A 17112-nucleotide genomic window follows, 5' to 3' on the forward strand; every position below is an offset into this window, starting at 1 on the left:
CCCTCACACACACCCCCGCACCCCGCTCACCCCTGAACCCCCATGCCGCACACACCCCCCCGCACCCCGCACACACCCCCCCGCACCCCCGCATCCGGCACGCATCCCCCCACACCCCACCCTGCACACACACCCCCGCATCCTGCTCACCCCTGAACCCCCATCCCGCACACATCCCCCCGCACCCCGCTCACCCCCGCATCCTGCACACATCCCCCTGCACCCCACTCCGCGCACACCCCCCCGCATCCCACACACACACCCCCAGACCCTGCAACCCCCTGGACCCCCCCCACACACCCTGCACCTTGTAAACCCCCCCCAGACCCCGTGCACTCCCTGGATCCTGCACCCCGCCCCAGACCCCCTGCACCCCCCACAGCCCCTGCACCCCATGCACCCCCGGACCCTGCGCATCCACTGGACCCTGCAGCCCCCTCGTGGACCCCCTGCACCTGCAGCAACCCGCACATCTCCTGCACCTCACACACACCCCCTGCGCACCCCTCCTGGACCCCGTGCACCCCCTGGACCCCACACATGTCTCTGGGGTGGTTTGGAGGTGGCAGCACCCAGCAGCCTGGGGAGGGAGCGGGGGCCTCCCCATGGAGATAGGGTCACAGAATGGTTTGGGTGGGAAGGGACCTCAAAGCCCCCCCAGTGGCACCCCCTGCCCTGGGCAGGGACACCTCCCACCAGCCCAGGTTGCTCCAAGCGCCGTCCAACCTGGCCTTGAACCCCTCCAGGGATGGGGCAGCCACAGCTTCTCTGGGCAACCTGGGCCAGGGGCTCACCCCCCGCAGTGTAAAACATTTCTTCCTTAGATCTAGTCTAAATCTCCCCTCCTTTAGTTTAAAGCCGTTATCCCTTGTCCCACCGCTACAGGTCCTACTAAAAAGCCTGTCCCCATCTTTCCTATAGCCCCCTTTAAGTACTGAAAGGCTACATCGGGGGATCAGTCTTGGTGCGATGGGGAAACTGAGGCAGGGAGCGGTGATGCACCTGAGCTGGAGCATCTCGGCTGTAGGTCTCATTGTGCCGGGGTGGGGGGACCCAGGAGTGTGAGACCCAGCCACCCCCACCCCGGGCTGCCACTGCTTCGGGGTGTCCCCCCTCGCCCCAGCATCCGCGCCCGTTTTGCGTGTGAATCTGGGAGCAGGATGGGGCCCTCTGGAGAGAGGAACAGCAGCAGCCGCACGCAAAAGTGAGCGGCCGAGGAAGGAGATTAATAAAAGCGATTCTTTGGAAATGATTTTTGCTCCATTCCAGCCTGTTTGCTTCTAAACAGCCTCGCTAATCGCCTCCCAGCAACAGCACAATAACTTCCCTCTGATTTCCACAAACCCCCCCTTTCTTTTTTTTCCCTCTCGCTTGTCCGAGGGGCACAGGAACACCATCCCTGGGAAATATTTTAAAATAAAAAATATCCCAGCCGACACCCCCGTCCCTCACCCTCCCCTCCCTGCACCCCCCCTTTCTCCCGTGCACTCTCGATGAACCTGTGATATTGTAGCAATGGCCCTTGAAGTGCAGTGGGGAGGTGATTTAGGAGAATATTAAAGGCAATGTGGAGATTCGAAGGCGCCTCTCTCAGGGAGATCTGGAGAAATACGCAGCACAGATGGGCTGAGCAGATTAAACATTTCCGTCACATTGTTTTCAAATTGTGTTTGCGGTGCCTGAGGGTTGGTACTGCGGTCAGAGCGCGCCGGAGCTGCGCAAAGCTCGGGAGCCGCGCGCTTTATGGAATAAATATTAATACGGCAGTTTCACATGGGCTCCCAATCCCATCAGCGCCGCCGATCGGATGCTGCCACCGCTATTGTCTCCCGGCCCGTCCCCGGCGGCTGGCGGGGCTCCAGCTGCACCTTCTGCCCGCTCCCGCGCCGCCGCCGTCTGTCTGTCCCGGCTGTGTGTCCCCCCCGCTGTGCCGTGTCCCCGCTGGCTGCGGTGTCCTGGCGAGGAGCCGGCCGGCCTCGGGGTGCCCAAGGGACATTTGTCCCTCCTGCCCTGGCCATCCCAGGGCGGGTCGTGCCAGCGCCGTGGCGTGTGTCTCACCGGGAGCCTGGGTCCCTGGCGCTGCCCTGCTCGGCCGCTTGGCCGGTGTGTTGTTTTTAACGGGAAACGACTCATGGGCTAAATCCTGAACGCCTTCGGTCAGGCTGGTCTCCCCAGTGAGAGTCATCTCCAGGAGGAGCTGAGCCGTTGTCCTTGCCAAAACTGCCCAGGTGCCCCCCCTGCTCGGGGGGGTCAGTTCTGCCTGGCCTTTCCCAGCTGGGGACCATCACCTTCCTCTCCCTCCACCTCCCCTATGTCTGTTGGCTTCTTCCCTCTGGGCTGGGTCATGGAGAGCCTGGTGGGATGGGACACATGGATCCCAGTGGGATGGGACACGGTGGCCACCCCGGGCGATGCCGGGGCAGGTGCTGCAGATGGGACAAGGGGCAGGAGCAGCAATGTCCCAGCCCCAGCCGTGTGTCCTCAGCTCCTCGCGACAGCTGAGAATTGAGTCACTGGAAGCAAGTGGGAATCATTTACTTTTATAGGGATTTACCCTACAAAAGAGCAGCGGGGGGCTGGGGGCAGGCAGTGGCAGGCCGCCATGGGAAGCGAAGGGCGAGCATCACCCAAGTGAACTCCTCGCTGCGCCAGGCTGGGTGACGTGCCAAGGAAACGGCGTTCCCCGCCGCATCCCTCAGCTGCTGCCGGCTCCGAATCCCCCAAGGACAGGTAGCCCCTCAATTTCAGAGCTCGCCGCAGCTCCGAGCTGGTTTTCGAGGTAAATAGATGTATAGCTGACCCGGTATAAAACTCCCCGGTGTCAGCCGACCCCTCGCACGCCCGCCATACCTCATCTATGAATTAGATTCCTCCATTTTCCTAACAATAATGTATGACACACAAGCACTAATAATGGGGCCGAGCAATCATAAACCGATAAGTCCCTGACTGATTGGCTTTTCCTTCGGCATCCATCAAAGCGTCATTGATCTTCTGTGCGAAGGGGGGTGATTAATGGCCTTCCCCAAGCCCGACGGGGTTGTTTACGAGGGCTGGTGAGGGAGCACGGTGGCAAGGAGAGCTTGGGAACACTGGTGGGGAGTAAATATCATCCCTGCGGCGCTTGGTGGAGGACAACAGCCTGCGCGAGGGGCAGGCGGGATGTTGGATGGGATAATTTGAGCTTGGTGGAGCCGGGGAAGTGCTACAGGAGAGATGTGGCTGCACATTTAGGGTCCCACCAGGCGGTCATCCATCTGAGGCCATGCAGGGGACAGTTGGCCACGTTCCCGTCACTGCCTCTGTGACCTCGGGCTTGGGCTGTGGGACGTTCCCTCTGATGGGGACAGGGGGAATCTGGAGCTGGGTCATTCGGGGGCTCCGCTTTCCCCCTCCTCGGAAGAGCATCGTCTCTCCCAGGCGATGCTGGAGGAGCCGTGATGCAAGGCAGGGAGGGAAACCGCTTTGTGGTTGTCGTCATCTTGTTTCTTTTCCCCCTTTTCCCTTCTCCCTCCTCGATGGAGATCAGCAGCATAAAAGCTTTTTACAGCCCGTGCACCAACCCGCCATAAAAGCCCCGACTGCGGGCGATTATCTGAATGAGCGTCTGCTTCGGGCTTGCTCGGCACCGGGGATCTGGGGAGTGAAACACAGAGAAGCGCTTTGAGGGGTTTTCTTTGAGGGGTTTTCTTCGAGGGGTTTTCTTCCTTCTGGGAGAAAATCGCAGCGCTCCAAGAGCGGAGCGAGGCCATCGCGAGGATGGCTGGGGAGGGAGGATGGCCACCGGGGTGTTGGGGTGACCCCTAAATCCAGTTCCCTGTTAGACGCCAGCCTGGAAAGGGTGCTGGGTTCCCAGTTTGCTCAGTCCTTGCCTTCCTGGGGACGGGGCAGGGCGACGGCTTTGCTCCGTGTCCTGGCTGACGCTCGGTGCCGGCTCCCAGAGGCTCCCAGTGTGGCATCATCACCCATGGGTGCTGCCTCCGCACCCGTCACGCGGCGCCCCATGGAGGTGAGGCCGGCGGGGGCTGGGGGGGGCCGAGCATCCCGCTCCCCTCTCCCGACGCCGCCGTACCCGTGCGCTCGGGGCTCGCTGGAGCCATTACTGTCCCCATTAGCGGGTTTGCAGTCCCTTCTGTGAAGTCTCAGCTAAATTACTCCCCCCCGCCCCCCCAACCCAGTCCAGGCAGGTACTGAGCGCAGAGGCCTCATTAGCGTGTAATTAGGTAGATTCCAGCAAAACCATCCTCAGACTCCCTCCTTCTCCTCCCCCCCCAAAGCCGGTACCAGGCAGCAGCGCGTTAGCGAGATGTAAATGAGCTCCTCCAGACGAGAGCAGAGTTCACCCTGCACTGGGCTCTGCCTTGCTGTGCCAGTGCACTCCTCGTTTTAATAGTTTAATAAAAATTAGCATAATTAACGAACATCTGTATGATCCAGAGTGGTGCAATTTGGCACTTGGAAACGAGGACTTAAACATTATTGCTGGGAGTTTAATGTTGTTTTAATTCTTTTTGGCACTGCGCAGTGAAATAAAGGCTCGGTGCCGCGCGTTCTCGGCTGGCTCTCATTTGCATTTTTCCTCCCTTTGATTATGAGCAATCGCAGACTACCCGGCAATTCATCAAAGCAGAAATTATTTTAAAATACCTCACAGCGTTCAGGCTATGGTAGAGCTGGGGGGGGGCGAGCGGATGGGGGCTCCCCATCATGCCTAGGGTGCGCCCCGGCCCCTCTGCCCACGGCTCTCCAGCAGATACACCCCAATTCCTTCCTTCTGGTTTTGCAGCGGGATTTTTCCCCCCTGGCTGGTGGGGACGGTGGGGCGGGGAGAGTTTAGCCCCCATCCCTCCCCGCTCCTTCCTTTCCGGCAGCATCGCAGGGGCCTGACTCGGTGCTGGTGCACTTTGCTGGGGGTGGGTCCCCCGGGAGCATTGGCATCCCAGCCCGGAGAGTGGGGGGACTCCTGGGACCCTTTCCCGGCTCCATCTGCAGAGCTGGGAGCGGCAGGAACAGCGTCTGGCCCCCCTCCCGAGCAAAGCCCTTTCCTTCTTGGGAAGCAGGGATGAGCTCGGGGACCCATTAAACGCCCCAGACAGGCCGGGGGGGTCATGGGACGGGACGTGCTGCTGTGCACATTGCTTTGAACACCTCCTTTAAAAAAAGAATAAAAATCTCCTATTTTGATTTTTGATGGCAAACTTCTTCGGCCTGCTATGTGCTAACCCCTCCTCTCGCACACGGCGTGGGGGGAGGTTTCCTCTATTATGATTTGCCTCCAATATGTGCTGTCAGGGGGAAATCAGAGGTAAATCTGGGGAGAGGACGTGTTCCCCAGGCACGATCCGCCTGGAGGGGCTTCACAGAGCTCCAGGCTGGGGCCCAGGCCGTCCCGAGGGCTGCCATCTGTAACTAAAATACCCCAAAATATCAGATGGGAATTCAGCGCTGAGGTTTGGAGCGAGCCCGAAGCCATGCCCCGCAGGATGAAGGAGGAGAGCTGGGACTGGGGTATTATCTGCCAGGAACCGCAGGAAGGGACCTGGGCTGTGTCCCCTGTCCCCAGCCTGAGCCCAGGGCTCTCCCTCTGTGTCCCCCAGGAGTACAACATGTACGGCTGGTGGGTCGGAGAACTCAACAACGTGGTCGGGATTGTCCCGAAGGATTACCTGGTGGCTGCCTACGACCTGGAGGAGCGATGAGGACCGCAGCACCCCAGGTGAGAGGTGGCACCGCGGGGACGCACCTGCTGGGGATGGGGGGTGGAGGCGGCTCCCTTCCTGGGGTCCCCCAGCATCTCCGGGGTGCCGAGCCTCAGGGACTGTCTTTGGCTCCATCTCCTGGTCTCTGTTTCACTTGGGAGCAGGCAAGAGCAGGAACCACAGTCGTGGTTCAGGGACAATGCCACCCTGCCCGGTGTCCCTCCCCAGATTTCAAATCCTTCAAGCTCCATGGGCGAACCGTGCCAAAACCCCCGCAGCCACCTCCGTCGGACCCGGAGAGCTGTGTGTGGGCAGCTCTGACACCACCACTGACGCCCAGCAGTGGTTTTCTCCCAACCAAAGCCCATTATGGAGGCGTGTGGCAGACAGGGAAACTGAGGCACAGGCCAGGGCTGGGAAAGTGGAGCGGGTCTGCAGCCGAGCTAGAGGCAGAGTCCTGGCACCTGCCTGGGGCAGCGGGACCTCCCCGTTCACCTGGAGATCTCCCACCCTCCTTGTCCCCTCCATGCCCGCGAGTCACCGACGTGCGCGGCTGCGTCAGTCCCAGCCTGCGTCTCGGTGTCACCTTCCCCACCATCACCCGTGTCTCCCCCTTCCCCAAATCCAGGTGCTTCTCCCTCCCTGGCCATGCTGAGATACCGGTGACACCATCCCCAGCACCAGCCTCCCCTGCCTGCGGGCACCCAGTGCACGAAGAGACTCACGTCCCATCACCGGACACGCGCGGTGTCCCGGAGCTCTGCCCCGTGGTGCCCGCTGCAACGCCGTCGGGGCATGGCGGGGGCGCGGGGGGCTGACAGCCCACAATAAAGCCATTTTCCTCTCCACTTTGGGCTGCTCCAGGCTTCGCTGTGGGTCTGGAGCCGGAGCTGGGTGCGGGCAGTGGCCCCTCGCCCCCAGCCCCAGCTCCGAGCATCCCTGGAGCCCTCTGGTCCAGGCCCATCCCAGCCCAGGACTGAAGATTAACCCAGAGCATCCTCCTCCTCCTCCTCCTCCTCCTCCCGCACTTGGCTGAAGGGCCACTAGATGGTGGTAAGTACCTGCTGACTGCAGCCTTCCCGGGGAGGGTGCCCAAACCCCCTGGGCCACAGCAGCCCCCCGGGCACCCATTGCTGGGGCGCTCGGTGCCAAAACAGGAGCATCGTCCGTGGGGTGAGCCCAGGCATCGGCCGAACGGCTGGACTGAAGCACAGCTGGGCAGATGTTTGGAAGCCAGGTGGGACCAGGGGGACCCTGTGGGACCCCAGAGGCACACATGGGGCTGCGGGGATGCAGCCGGACTCATCCCCGTGCCTCGCCAGGCACCTGCACACGGACTCGCTCGCACCCACCTCCCTGCCAGGCACCCCTTTGATGCAGAGGTTGGCTTTGGGGTGTCCAGAGCTCAGCTTGGCAGGGCACAGGCTTGGCTCAAATCCCTCTGGTGTTCCCGAGCTGCTCTTCCAGCCCCAGCTCTCCGCACTCTGAGCAGGCAAGGGAGCCCGGAGCAGGAGGGATCTGTGTGCCCAGGGAGAGAAACGCTCCCTCTGCTCTGCCCCCCGTCTCCATTTCCCCATCCACGAGCATCTTGGAAGGAACATTTTGAGGGCAGATGCAGGGACAGAATTCATCTCACCAGCATAATTTTTGGGACCTCATTGGGATCCTGGCAGGGCAGAACCGCTGCTTTTGCCCAGACAGATGCTCTTGTGCAAAAAGGACCAGGGATTGGGACAGACTGGATGCATCTGCCCCAGCCCTACGTATAGGAAGCGTCTGTTTGCACCGTGTTACCACTCCCGATGCTCGAGCATCAGGAGGCCTGATCCTGCCCCAGCCTCACCCAGGACGCCTGGGCCGAGACCTTCACGCGCCGCCTGGGGAGAGGGGACGGGAGAGGGAGGGGGGTGCAGGATGCTTTGGCCAAGCAGGGGCTGCTCCAGCCCCAGGGCCACGCAGGAGCCCCCCCGTTGCGGGGTGCTGCGTCGGGGGGGATGGCAGGGGGGGAAGCACCACAGTTTGTTTGCAGAGACTTGAGAGCCAGCCTTCCCCAGGGAGGGTGAGGATGGTGAGGATGCGCTGTCTGGAGAGCCTGGCCCGCTTCCAAGCGGCGAGGCTGTTTTTCTGGCAGGCGGTGGGGAGGAGAGAGACGTGCCAGGCTGCGAGGGCGCAGGGACGGGGAGGGGAGGGCCAAGCCATCCTCCCCTGCTCCAGCTGGGAAAGGTTACCTTGAGTGGCTCCATGTGCCCCCCCGCCACGTCCCTGACCCCACACAGGTGACGGGGGTTGCGGCTCCGTGCCCAGAGCTGACTCACCGGCTGCCGTCACCCCCGGGGTGGCAGATATGAGGGGCTGAGCCAGCCCCATGCGTGGCAGAGGGGACTGTCACCCCCCCCAGCCCCTGCAGCAAAGCAGCCCTGCACGGTGCCACCAGGGCAGGACCCCCCCCACCCCAGGGGCTCTCTGCATCCCCCGGGGGGGGGGGCGGCAACGCTCAGCTCCCCAGGAGCAGGGCTGCTCCCCCCAGCATGGCCAGGGCTGCCTCTGAGTCACTGTTTTCCCGACAGCTTTGCAAAGCTGATCAACACCACTAAAAATAATCTCTGCCTGGCTCAGAAACGTGGCCGCAGCCCCGAGGGGGAAGGATGGGCACCGCAGCGCCCTGCGAGGAGGGGGATGCAGCCCTCGCTCCAGCATCCCCATGGGCTGCCCTTTCCAAATCCGCCTTCAGAGGGAAGCCCCGGGGCCGGCTGGCTCCTGGCGAGGCGTCAGGCAAAGGAGGTGGCCGTGCCAGGCCAAGTTGGCGGCGACAACCCTGCTGGGGGACCGCGGGGAGCCCGGGGGGGGCAGGACACGGCCCCGGCCGAGGGCACATTGCCTGCATGAGGCTGCGCCCAGGCAAAGGCCAGGCGTGGGCGAGGGCGCGCGTGGGCGCGGGAGCGGGTCCGTGGGCACAGCTGGCCTCACAGCTGCGCCATTTGGAGCCGCACACTCATGAATACACATGAATATGCATGAGGGGGGGGCAGCCAATGGCAGCGGCGCTCCGGCGCACCAGCAGCTGCCAGCCTTCACAATGAACTTCTCCTGACATTTTGGATGCGCCTCGTTGGGTTTCCAGCCCTCCCTGGTCTGTCCTGGCCCCCCACGTGGGGCAGAGGCCCCCCCACAGCTGAGCCCAGCACTGCAAAACTCACTTCGGGGCCAAGGTGGGACCCCTCAGCCCTGCACGTCCCCTGCCACCACCCCAGGGCTGTCCCCAGCATCCCACGCTGGCCCCAGGGACCTCTCTACTGCCCAGGGCAGGGTCACCCCGCTGGTTTCAGCGGCTCCAGCCCCGTGTCTCGGCGCAATAACCCCCTCTTTTCCCCCAAAGCCATCTATCCGCAATTAGCTCAGCCTCGGCTCAGCTCCCTCCGCCCACGCAGCGAGGACACACGTTGCCAGCAACCAGTAAGTCTCTTCTACTTCATTTTTATTTCCAGTCAGAGCACGTCGGCTCTGCCTTCACCAGTGCCCAGGGTGGGACGAAAAGGTGCAGGAGAGCACAGGGAGAGGCATCAGGAGTAACCAGAGCCCCAGCGCTGCCGGGCACCCGCTCCGAGGCAGCTACGTGCTCCTTCTTTCTGAGCAAACCAGATCCCAGCTGTGAGACCCCCATTCCCCCTGTGCTCGGCAAGCGGCGTGTGTGGAAGGAGCAACGCCTCAACAGGGCAGGGGAGGCAAACTGCCCCCTCTCTGCCTCCCCACTGACTCGTTCCCCTGCCCCACGCTCCCGGGGAGAAGCCCAGCTGCAGGCAACCTGTGGGGCGAGCTGTGCCAGGAGGCCCCAGGTGTGGATACGGCCTCCGCAACCCACGTGTGGGCTCCGGCTCCGCGCAGCTGAGACCACCCTCCCCCGGAGCTGCACAGGGAGAATTAACGGGGAAATGCAGCCTCCCGCTGCCTGCAGTGTGGAGGGGAACACGGGGGACTAAAGAGACCTGCTGGGCCATCCCAGCCCCTGCTCCCAGCCTGCAGCTCCACCAAGGGAAGCCTTCCTCCATCGTGCTGGATGTAAGCCAGCGTATCCCGCCCTGCCCCGGGCCAGGGACATGCCAAAAACACAGGCTCTTGCTGGCACTGCAACCTAAGTAAGCCCCGCTACTGCTCCAGTCAGCAAGCAAAGGCCATGGGAACAACAAACACAGGTTTCACTAACCACTAGATCTCCTCTCCAACGAGAGGAGCGATACGAACACACTGCCTGGGACATCAAGGACAGTCGAGAGTCAGCAGGGGGAGAGCACGTGAGCCCGGGACAAGGCCGTGTTCCCAGCACAGCCCCAGTCCCGCCAGCCTGGACATCCCTGCGGCTCAGCAGCGGTCTCTCTTCCAGCAAGGGCTGCAGGTCCCGGGGAAGGCAGGCGAGGTCGCTACAGCCGTTTACTGCACCTCCCGCCGTCCGCCCAAGGGCTCAGCTGGCTCATCCGGACTGTCCGAGTGGGTGTCATCCATGCCGAAGTCGCTCCAGTACGGGAAGGTCTCCAGGCGGCTCGGACCCTGCGGGCTTCCCAGGCCGGCACAGCTGGAAAGAGAGAACAGGTCAGAGCAGAGAAGGGATCTGGGGAAGATGCAGGGCCCAAGGTGCCCGTGTGTCTCCACGTCAACCACTGCCTCCTCGGCGCAACGCCTCCTGCGCAGCGGAGGCTGCTTCCCCTCTGCACAGCCCCAGCACAGCCCTCGGCTGCCTCAGCCACCGCAGCAGCCGCTCACCCTCGCACACAAGCCCACAGCAGGAAAGGCGGGGGGAGACAGCCACCAGCGAGAGGCAGACGGCACTGGCAGCCGGGAGGGACGCGCGGAGCCGCACTGCCTGGGTACCTACCCATTAGCCTGGGCTGCCGCGCTCCCCTCAGACCCCTTCCTTAAACCAGAAGGGGCTCTATTTAAAAACAGGTCTCTCGCTGGAGTCCAGACACCTCTTTCTTCCTGCTATTTGAAAACCAAGATGAAGAAACATGGGCACTGGGTGGTGCAGAAGGCCAGACACGGCCTTCCGCTGAGCGGAAAAACACCTCATTTGAGGGGCAGGGGGACCCAGAGCACCTCTGCCAGGCACAGCCAGGGACCCCGCGCCTGCCGCAGTCTCAAACACGCAGGTGATGTCTGTGCTTGTTCAGCTTCCTGCAGGGAGCAGCAGCAGTGGCAAATTGAGGATGTCCTCCTCTCCCACCAGGTCAGCTGCCTCCCCAGGTGCAGAAAACCCTTGACTGGCTGCAGGGGAGCCAGCCCCCCCACAGGGAGATGCCTGATTAATTCCCCGGCATGCAGCAAGCACTCTGAAGCTCTGATGGGCATGAGGAATTGCACAACCCAGTCATGCTGCGAGGACGAAGGCAAGATGCACAGAAAGCCTGAGCTTTGAAAGCCTCCAAAGGCTCCTTGCTCCCCAGAGATTAAGGGAGGAAAGCAGCCCAAGACCTTTGTAAATCTCAGCTTAAGTTCTTCCGAGAGACTCAAGCTCTTTTCTGCTAAGCCCTGGCCACAGCCAGGACAAGTCACCCCCGGGGGCAGCCTGAAGGGCAGCACAGGAGACTGCTGGTGACAGCCCGAGATGTCCAGCTCCAGTAGGCTGAGCCCCAGGAATCCTGCCCATTCGGTGTGCAGGGCAGGGGAACACACGCTCAACTTCATTCCCTCAAACGACCGCTGCAAGGATGGGACAGGGAAATTCAAGAACATCCAGGGGTCTCTAGAAAGCCCGGCAGCTCCTGTTTCACAGCAGAGGCTGTTCACTACTGGTGAAAGGCCCTTGCAGAGGCACCAACCATTTCAAATCAGGCTGTAGCCAGCCCCACAGCTGCAAGCACTGCCAAGGAGAGGTGCAGACAGCCAGTCACCAGCTGGCTCAGAGCACTGCCGGTAGCCAGCCCTGCTCCAGCCAGCCCAGAGCAGCTCCAGGCACAGCAGAGATGCTGGGGGCTGCCCCACTGTCAGCGCCCCTGGGGCCAGTCCTTCCCTGCCTGCGTTACCTGCCGTGCAGGTCTTCTCCGGGCAGCAGCACGGGACGGCTCTCTTCCTCCTGCACCCAGCCGCAGTTGGACATGGCGTAGTGCAGGATGGCTTCTGTCACTGTCTGCGAGCCCTGGCCTTGCACGCACGCCTCTATCTCGGGTACCGAGAGCTGGCTCTGCAGGAAAAGGTGCAGCCGGCTGTCGGAGAGGAGGACCACGTTCTGCACAACCCTGTGCACAGAGAGAAGAGGGCGAGTGAGGAGGGAGCACAGAGCATGCTGAGCCCTGCCCCACACCATCGGGGCGACCATCGACAGCTCCGCTGCCACCTCACAGCCAGCATCCTCTAAGCAAGACCGGAGCAGCGTGTCCTCTCCCTCCAGCCAGCCCTCACAAACGCTCTACTCACTTCTCCAGGAACTGCTGCAGCCCCTGTCTCCGCTTCTCGATGAACTCATCTGTGCTGCCCACGAAGAAGGTGGATTTCCCGGGCAGCTCTGGGACAGGCCTGCAGGCACAGAGCAGAGGCAGCGGCTCAGGGTCAGATCAGAGCAAGGAGACACAGGGGCACCATGGCAGCAGCAGCCAGGACCCTGCTTCGTGCAGAGCCGGATCCCAGGAGCTCAGGTATCCTGTGTTAGTGTCTGGGGTTTCTATCCACACCTGTTCAGAGAGGATTTGGGATCTCCAGGGCAATGGGAAACAGTGTTTGTCTGTGGGTGAGGGAAAGGAGGGAGCACAAGGCATGCTTACACCAAGCCAGCATTCTTCTGGAGCTGCCTCCTCAGCCACACGAATTCACGGTACCGACGCCGCACACATGAGGTCTTGGCAGTAAAGGCCTTGCTGTTGGTCTGCAAAAAAAAAAAAAAAAAAAGCCACCACGGAAATAATCCACGTGATTGAGGGGCAGCAAAGCAGAGGAGGGCAGGACCTCGCCCTCACAGACCCCTGAGCTCAGTGACTAAGGGATCCCCTCGAAGCGCCGGGTTTTGGGCAGTGCTGGGGGAGCTGACAGTGCCTTAAAGGCCTGAGCAGGCTCCAGGGGAGAAGCTGGGTCTCAGATCCACATGGAGAAAGCCCAAAGAGTGGGACGAGTGTTCCCCCTTCATCCCTCCTTCCATCCCTGCTCAGCACAGCCAGGCACGGCCGGACAACTCCTCTCATGAGCCTCACGTATGGCACGACCGAGCTCTGCAGCTCATCCCTCTCCCTCAGCCCCGACTCACGTGGAGGAAGATTTTATAATCCACATAGGAGTTCCAGGAGCCTTCGTTCTGCACCCGGGGGTCCTGAACACGCACCGTGGTCAGCTCCTACGGCACAAACACCACCTGAGCGCGGGGAGGCACCGCTCGCTGCCCCCACCAGCATCACCCCCTCGGCTCTGCCCCACGGTCCCTGCCCAGCCTGCGGCGCCCCCCGCCCCTCCACACCACGCTCAGCCGAGACCAACCACCTCCGGCACTGCCCAACCCCAGGCAGAAACAGACCAAACCCATGTCAGAAAGGGTCTTACTTCCTCTCGGGCCTCCAACATCCTAGAGCCAGAGCCCAGCGGGAAACATCTGTACAGAAAAAAAAGGATTTAGTAAGACAAGATCAACACGTCAGGGTCTCTCACGTACTCTGCATCCCCCCTGGCACCTCACGCCTCTCTCCCAGCCAGCAGGCACCTCTCCTGCCCCACGTCCACACTCGGCTGCCCTCCCCGATCCTCTCCCCTGAGTCACCATGAAATAAAGAGGGTGAATTCAAATCCAGCAGCCCACAGGGGAGAGAGCAACCAGCATTAATCTCCATGTGCTCCTGAGGCAACGTGGCCCGCCGGGCTCTTGCTAGGGTGTGCTGGGGAATGCACCGTGACCAGAGCCGGAGCCTGCGGCACCTCCCTCCTTCACGGCTTGTCTTCAGGTCACCCCTGCCCACAGAGAGCCACTGGGATCCTGCAGCCTTCTGGGACAGCACTCAGAAACCCCTGGATCACAGACAGAGGTGGGCAGGGCTCCCAGCTCAGACGGGCTGTAACCTCCCGAGGATGGGAAGGGGTAGCCCTGCCTGCCCTCCTCTCCCACAGCACGTCCCTGCTCCCGGGCAGATCTGGGGAGAGCCGGACATAGCTCCAAGAGGACTCTTCTCCCCAGTATAACTGCTGTTAGCCAGGAACAGCCTCCTCGCTGCACAGCACTGAGACCCCAGCTCCCCAGTTTGCTCCTGCAGAGCCAGAACTGGCAATGTGGGAGGGAGACAGGGTGGAAGAGCTCGTCCCAGTCCCCGCATGGGCAGGTTTGCACTGAAATTCCAGGGGAGCCAGTTCGGCCGGGGAGGAGAAAACCCTGTTTTTAATCACAGTTTCCTTCTACAGGTTTCCGTCTCCCCCAGTGCCTGCCCAACACGAGCTCTGCTGGGTTGTCCGAGCAGGGGAAGCTGCCAGCCCCCGCTGGCACCCCGCTGCCCCTCCCCAGAGGAAACCTGCTCTTTTCTTGCGTAGACCAGACCCGTTCCCCAGCTGCCACCTCAGCAAGTCTCACATTAGCACCAGACGCAGATGTGCCCTTTCTTTCTGGCTCTTTCACAAGCCACCTGAATAAGCAGCGAACTCGGTACCCGATTTCCCCACCCAGCTAGGTTTCGTATCTGTGACCGTCCTCCCTCCCTAACCCCCCCATCCCCCTCTCCCAGCGGGAGCTGGGGGGCTCACAAGTGTTGATGAAGCCCTTGGGGAGCTGCAGAGGTGCCCGGTGCCCCCCAGCTTTCCCAGCTCAGCTGTGCCCTGAGCTGCTCGCACACTCCCGTCGCACCAAGCCTCTTCCTCCGCCACATCCCTCTGGCGCTCCCAGGTCCTGCTGGACCGTGTCAGCTAATTTGCTGCACCATTACGTGCTCCTGCAGTAATTCCTGTTCTGCAACAACACCACGAACACAGTGCCAGGGCTTGCAGGAAGCGGGGGGACAGCGAGATAACCCCCCACACCCAATAAATGCATAGTCCAGCCCCTGAAACCCCTCAGAGTGCCCCCCACAGACGCCCTGTGCAGACACAGCCCGGGAGTACTCATCAGGGGGAGCTGGAAGACCAGGCGCATCCTGTGTCCTGGTTTCACCTCCTCTGCAGGATTGTTTGCAAGAGGTTTTGGAGCCCCTGGGATGAACCGGCAGCACAGGACTCCGCCTGTCACAGCCCAGGCTCCCGAGGGACACGTCCGCCGGATCGCAGAGGCGAAGCAACCCTTCACCTGTTCCCCATTCCTGGAGTCTTGCCTTTTAGGCCACGAGAGCTGCCAAGCGTCAGGCAGCGCTGGAAACCCAGCCTTTATTTATACGCTCAGATGTGAAGCAAAGCTCTTCTGAAGACAGAGCTAATTTTAGCTGGGACAAGGGGAGGGGTTGAGCCACAAACCACGCTTTAAAAAAATCTGGCTCCACCGGTTTGCAGGTACTTTCTGCAAGACTTCAGCCATCCGATTCCACCCGGAGAGCACAGAAATTGTTAATAACAGCGGAGAAGAGTTTCGGCATAGACAGCAAGAGACCTGGGCCCGCCGCAAGGTGTCTCCGAGTAATTGAACTCTCGCTGGTGTTGGGTCAGGCTGCTGCTGTTTCCAATTTGAGCTGTAAGGGGGAGGGCGAGGGGAACCTACCAAAAAAAAAACCCCCACGCTTCAGCGCACATGATTCTTCCCCTGGGGAAGGAGGGGAGAGAAGGAGCCAAATGTGACATGAGTCACTTTCCTCAGCGCAGTAATGGGGGAGCTCCGATCCTCCCCCGTGCTGGGGGCTCCCAGCCAGAACCAGTTCAGCGGCAGAACTTGACCATTATGTTCCCCGGCCTCCCCAGGGGATGCTGCCGCCCTCCCGTTGCTTTTAAAGCTCCTTGCTCTGCATAACAGCCCTGCCTAGATTAAAAATGCAGGAGGGAGAAGAGAGAGACTCAGAAATTGCCTAATGGAAAAGCGGAGGGTTGCCAGGAAGAGGAATTTAATTTCCCAGCTACTGAAAGGGTGCTCCGAAGAGCAGAGAGACCCAGGAGGGGGAGACGGCTCTCTGCAGTCAGCGAAGAGGCGAACGGGCTGCAGGAAAAAACCCCTGAGATCAGAGAGTCCAGGAGCTCACGTCCTTTACCTACGCTTTCATCCAGAGTTGTACCAAGAAACTCATAATCTTATTTACGCTTTATTTGGAGTTAATTGATCTTAACTTGATAAACCAACTTAAACCCAATGGAGAAGGCAGCTCTGAGTTAGCTTTAAACAGTTAAACAAAAGCCCTGAAAGAGGATTTGGTGTAAAGCCTCAGTTTAAGGGGCCCTGGGATACGTGGTTTGGGGTTTGGTTTAATCTTCCTCCAATTTGCATTTCATTGTTTCCAGGGCTCGCGCTTTCAATGTCTTCTAGCTAGAAAGACACGAGAGGTGGAAGCCGCACAGAAACGCCCCACATCCACGCTCCTGGAGCCTCAGGACTTTCTCCTGCCCAGGATACAGCCGTCGGGGTCTTTTAACGAGCCACAGACACGGCCCGACTCCGGGTGGATTGCCTCCCCAGCCCTCTACTCACACTGCTGACAGAGAAAGCGTTAGTTTTTATCTCTTGCTTGCTATCTTCTACCTTCCGTGCTGATTCAGACACATCCTTGGCAGCGGTCTCTGCCCCCCCGTACCAGCAGGACCTCCGCCGAATGTCCTCCCTAACCAGCACACCCCAGTGATGGCTTAGTCCAGCTCAGAGCTCCCCCCCCGGCTCCATTCCGGCCGAGGTTTCACGTCCCTCCGCCCAGACACAGCACGGCTCCGGGCGACTCCCACCCGCAAAAGAACCCCCGGCTTTTGAGGAAAGCCTCACAGAGGAGCTCCACGGCAGGAAAAAAGGGAACGAGTCCCGTTTGTTTCTCCTTTTGCCTGTCGGGCTTGGGCAGAGCCGTCCACAGCCGGCACCGGGGAGGAGCTGCTGAAGGAAGAGCATTTTCCGGCCCCCCCACTCAGAGAGATGTCCCAGAGCCGGACCCCCTCAGCCCACGCTGCCCAGCGGCGGGGCTGTCCCCAGCCGGACCAGCGCCGCAGCACGTCAGGCCCGGACACTCACCGCGACCAGGGGCTGGGCCCGGCCCCCACAGCGCTCGGGGTGCGCCGGTCCCCGCGGCCTCGGCCCGGCCCCACCGGGAAAGGCCACAGCGGGGGGTGAGGCCGGGCCGGGACAAGGGCCCCCCGCCCGCGGAGACCAGACGATGCCATCCCCGGCCCCCACCCCAGGCCCCCTCACCTCCTCTCGCAGGCCGCGGCCCCTTTAAGCGGCACGGCGGCGCGGCGGCCTTATAGCGAGGGCCGTGCCTCCCCTTCCGGCGCGGGGCATGCTGGGAGTTGTAGTCCGACTCTCCCCTCCCTCAAGGTGGCGAGGCGCGGTACGGGCCCTGCGGCAGCG

The 17112-nt window shown here is 61.5% G+C and overlaps 2 protein-coding genes across 6 annotated transcripts in view; one reads left to right on the forward strand and one right to left on the reverse strand.

The window, feature by feature from the left end:
* The window catches only part of SKAP1 (src kinase associated phosphoprotein 1), a 159348-nt gene extending 150056 nt beyond the window's left edge, over window positions 1-9292 (forward strand). For all 4 annotated transcript variants that reach the window (XM_063354541.1, XM_063354542.1, XM_063354544.1 and 1 more), the window contains 3 exons: window positions 5598-5716; window positions 6328-6752; window positions 9185-9292. Coding sequence is in view for 1 of the 4 variants with exons in the window: in XM_063354542.1 (XP_063210612.1) it covers window positions 5598-5699 (102 nt within the window). In the remaining 3 variants the exon portion in view is untranslated. The remainder of the gene's footprint in view (window positions 1-5597; window positions 5717-6327; window positions 6753-9184) is intronic.
* Window positions 9158-17050, reverse strand: SNX11 (sorting nexin 11). Of its 2 annotated transcripts, none has more exons than XM_063354547.1 (7): window positions 16954-17050; window positions 13215-13263; window positions 12925-13011; window positions 12449-12549; window positions 12105-12203; window positions 11714-11926; window positions 9158-10266 (listed from the first exon to the last, which is right to left on the reverse strand). In XM_063354547.1, the coding sequence occupies exons 2-7, from the start codon at window positions 13233-13235 to the stop codon at window positions 10125-10127; spliced, it is 663 nt and encodes a 220-aa protein (XP_063210617.1). In that variant the 5' UTR covers window positions 13236-13263; window positions 16954-17050; the 3' UTR covers window positions 9158-10124. The 2 variants fall into 2 exon arrangements, with proteins under 2 accessions (XP_063210617.1, XP_063210616.1); XM_063354546.1 differs by lacking the exon at window positions 16954-17050 and adding an exon at window positions 16777-16926.
* Between the last annotated feature and the right edge of the window lie 62 nt (window positions 17051-17112).

This window comes from Chroicocephalus ridibundus, chromosome 17, assembly GCF_963924245.1.
Source record: "Chroicocephalus ridibundus chromosome 17, bChrRid1.1, whole genome shotgun sequence".
NCBI classification, from domain to species: domain Eukaryota; kingdom Metazoa; phylum Chordata; class Aves; order Charadriiformes; family Laridae; genus Chroicocephalus; species Chroicocephalus ridibundus.

Bases quoted from the DNA above. Each gene is read 5' to 3' on its own strand.
- SNX11 (XM_063354546.1), bottom strand. From the start codon at position 16,925: ATGGCATCGTCTGGTCTCCGCGGGCGGGGGGCCCTTGTCCCGGCCCGG. The intron at 13,012-13,214 runs GTAAGACCCTTT...TTTGTGCCGTAG, and splicing joins TGTTGGAGGCCCGAGAGGAA to GAGCTGACCACGGTGCGTGT. The intron at 12,204-12,448 runs GTAAGCATGCCT...CTGTGCCTGCAG, and splicing joins CAGAAGAATGCTGGCTTGGT to GCCTGTCCCAGAGCTGCCCG.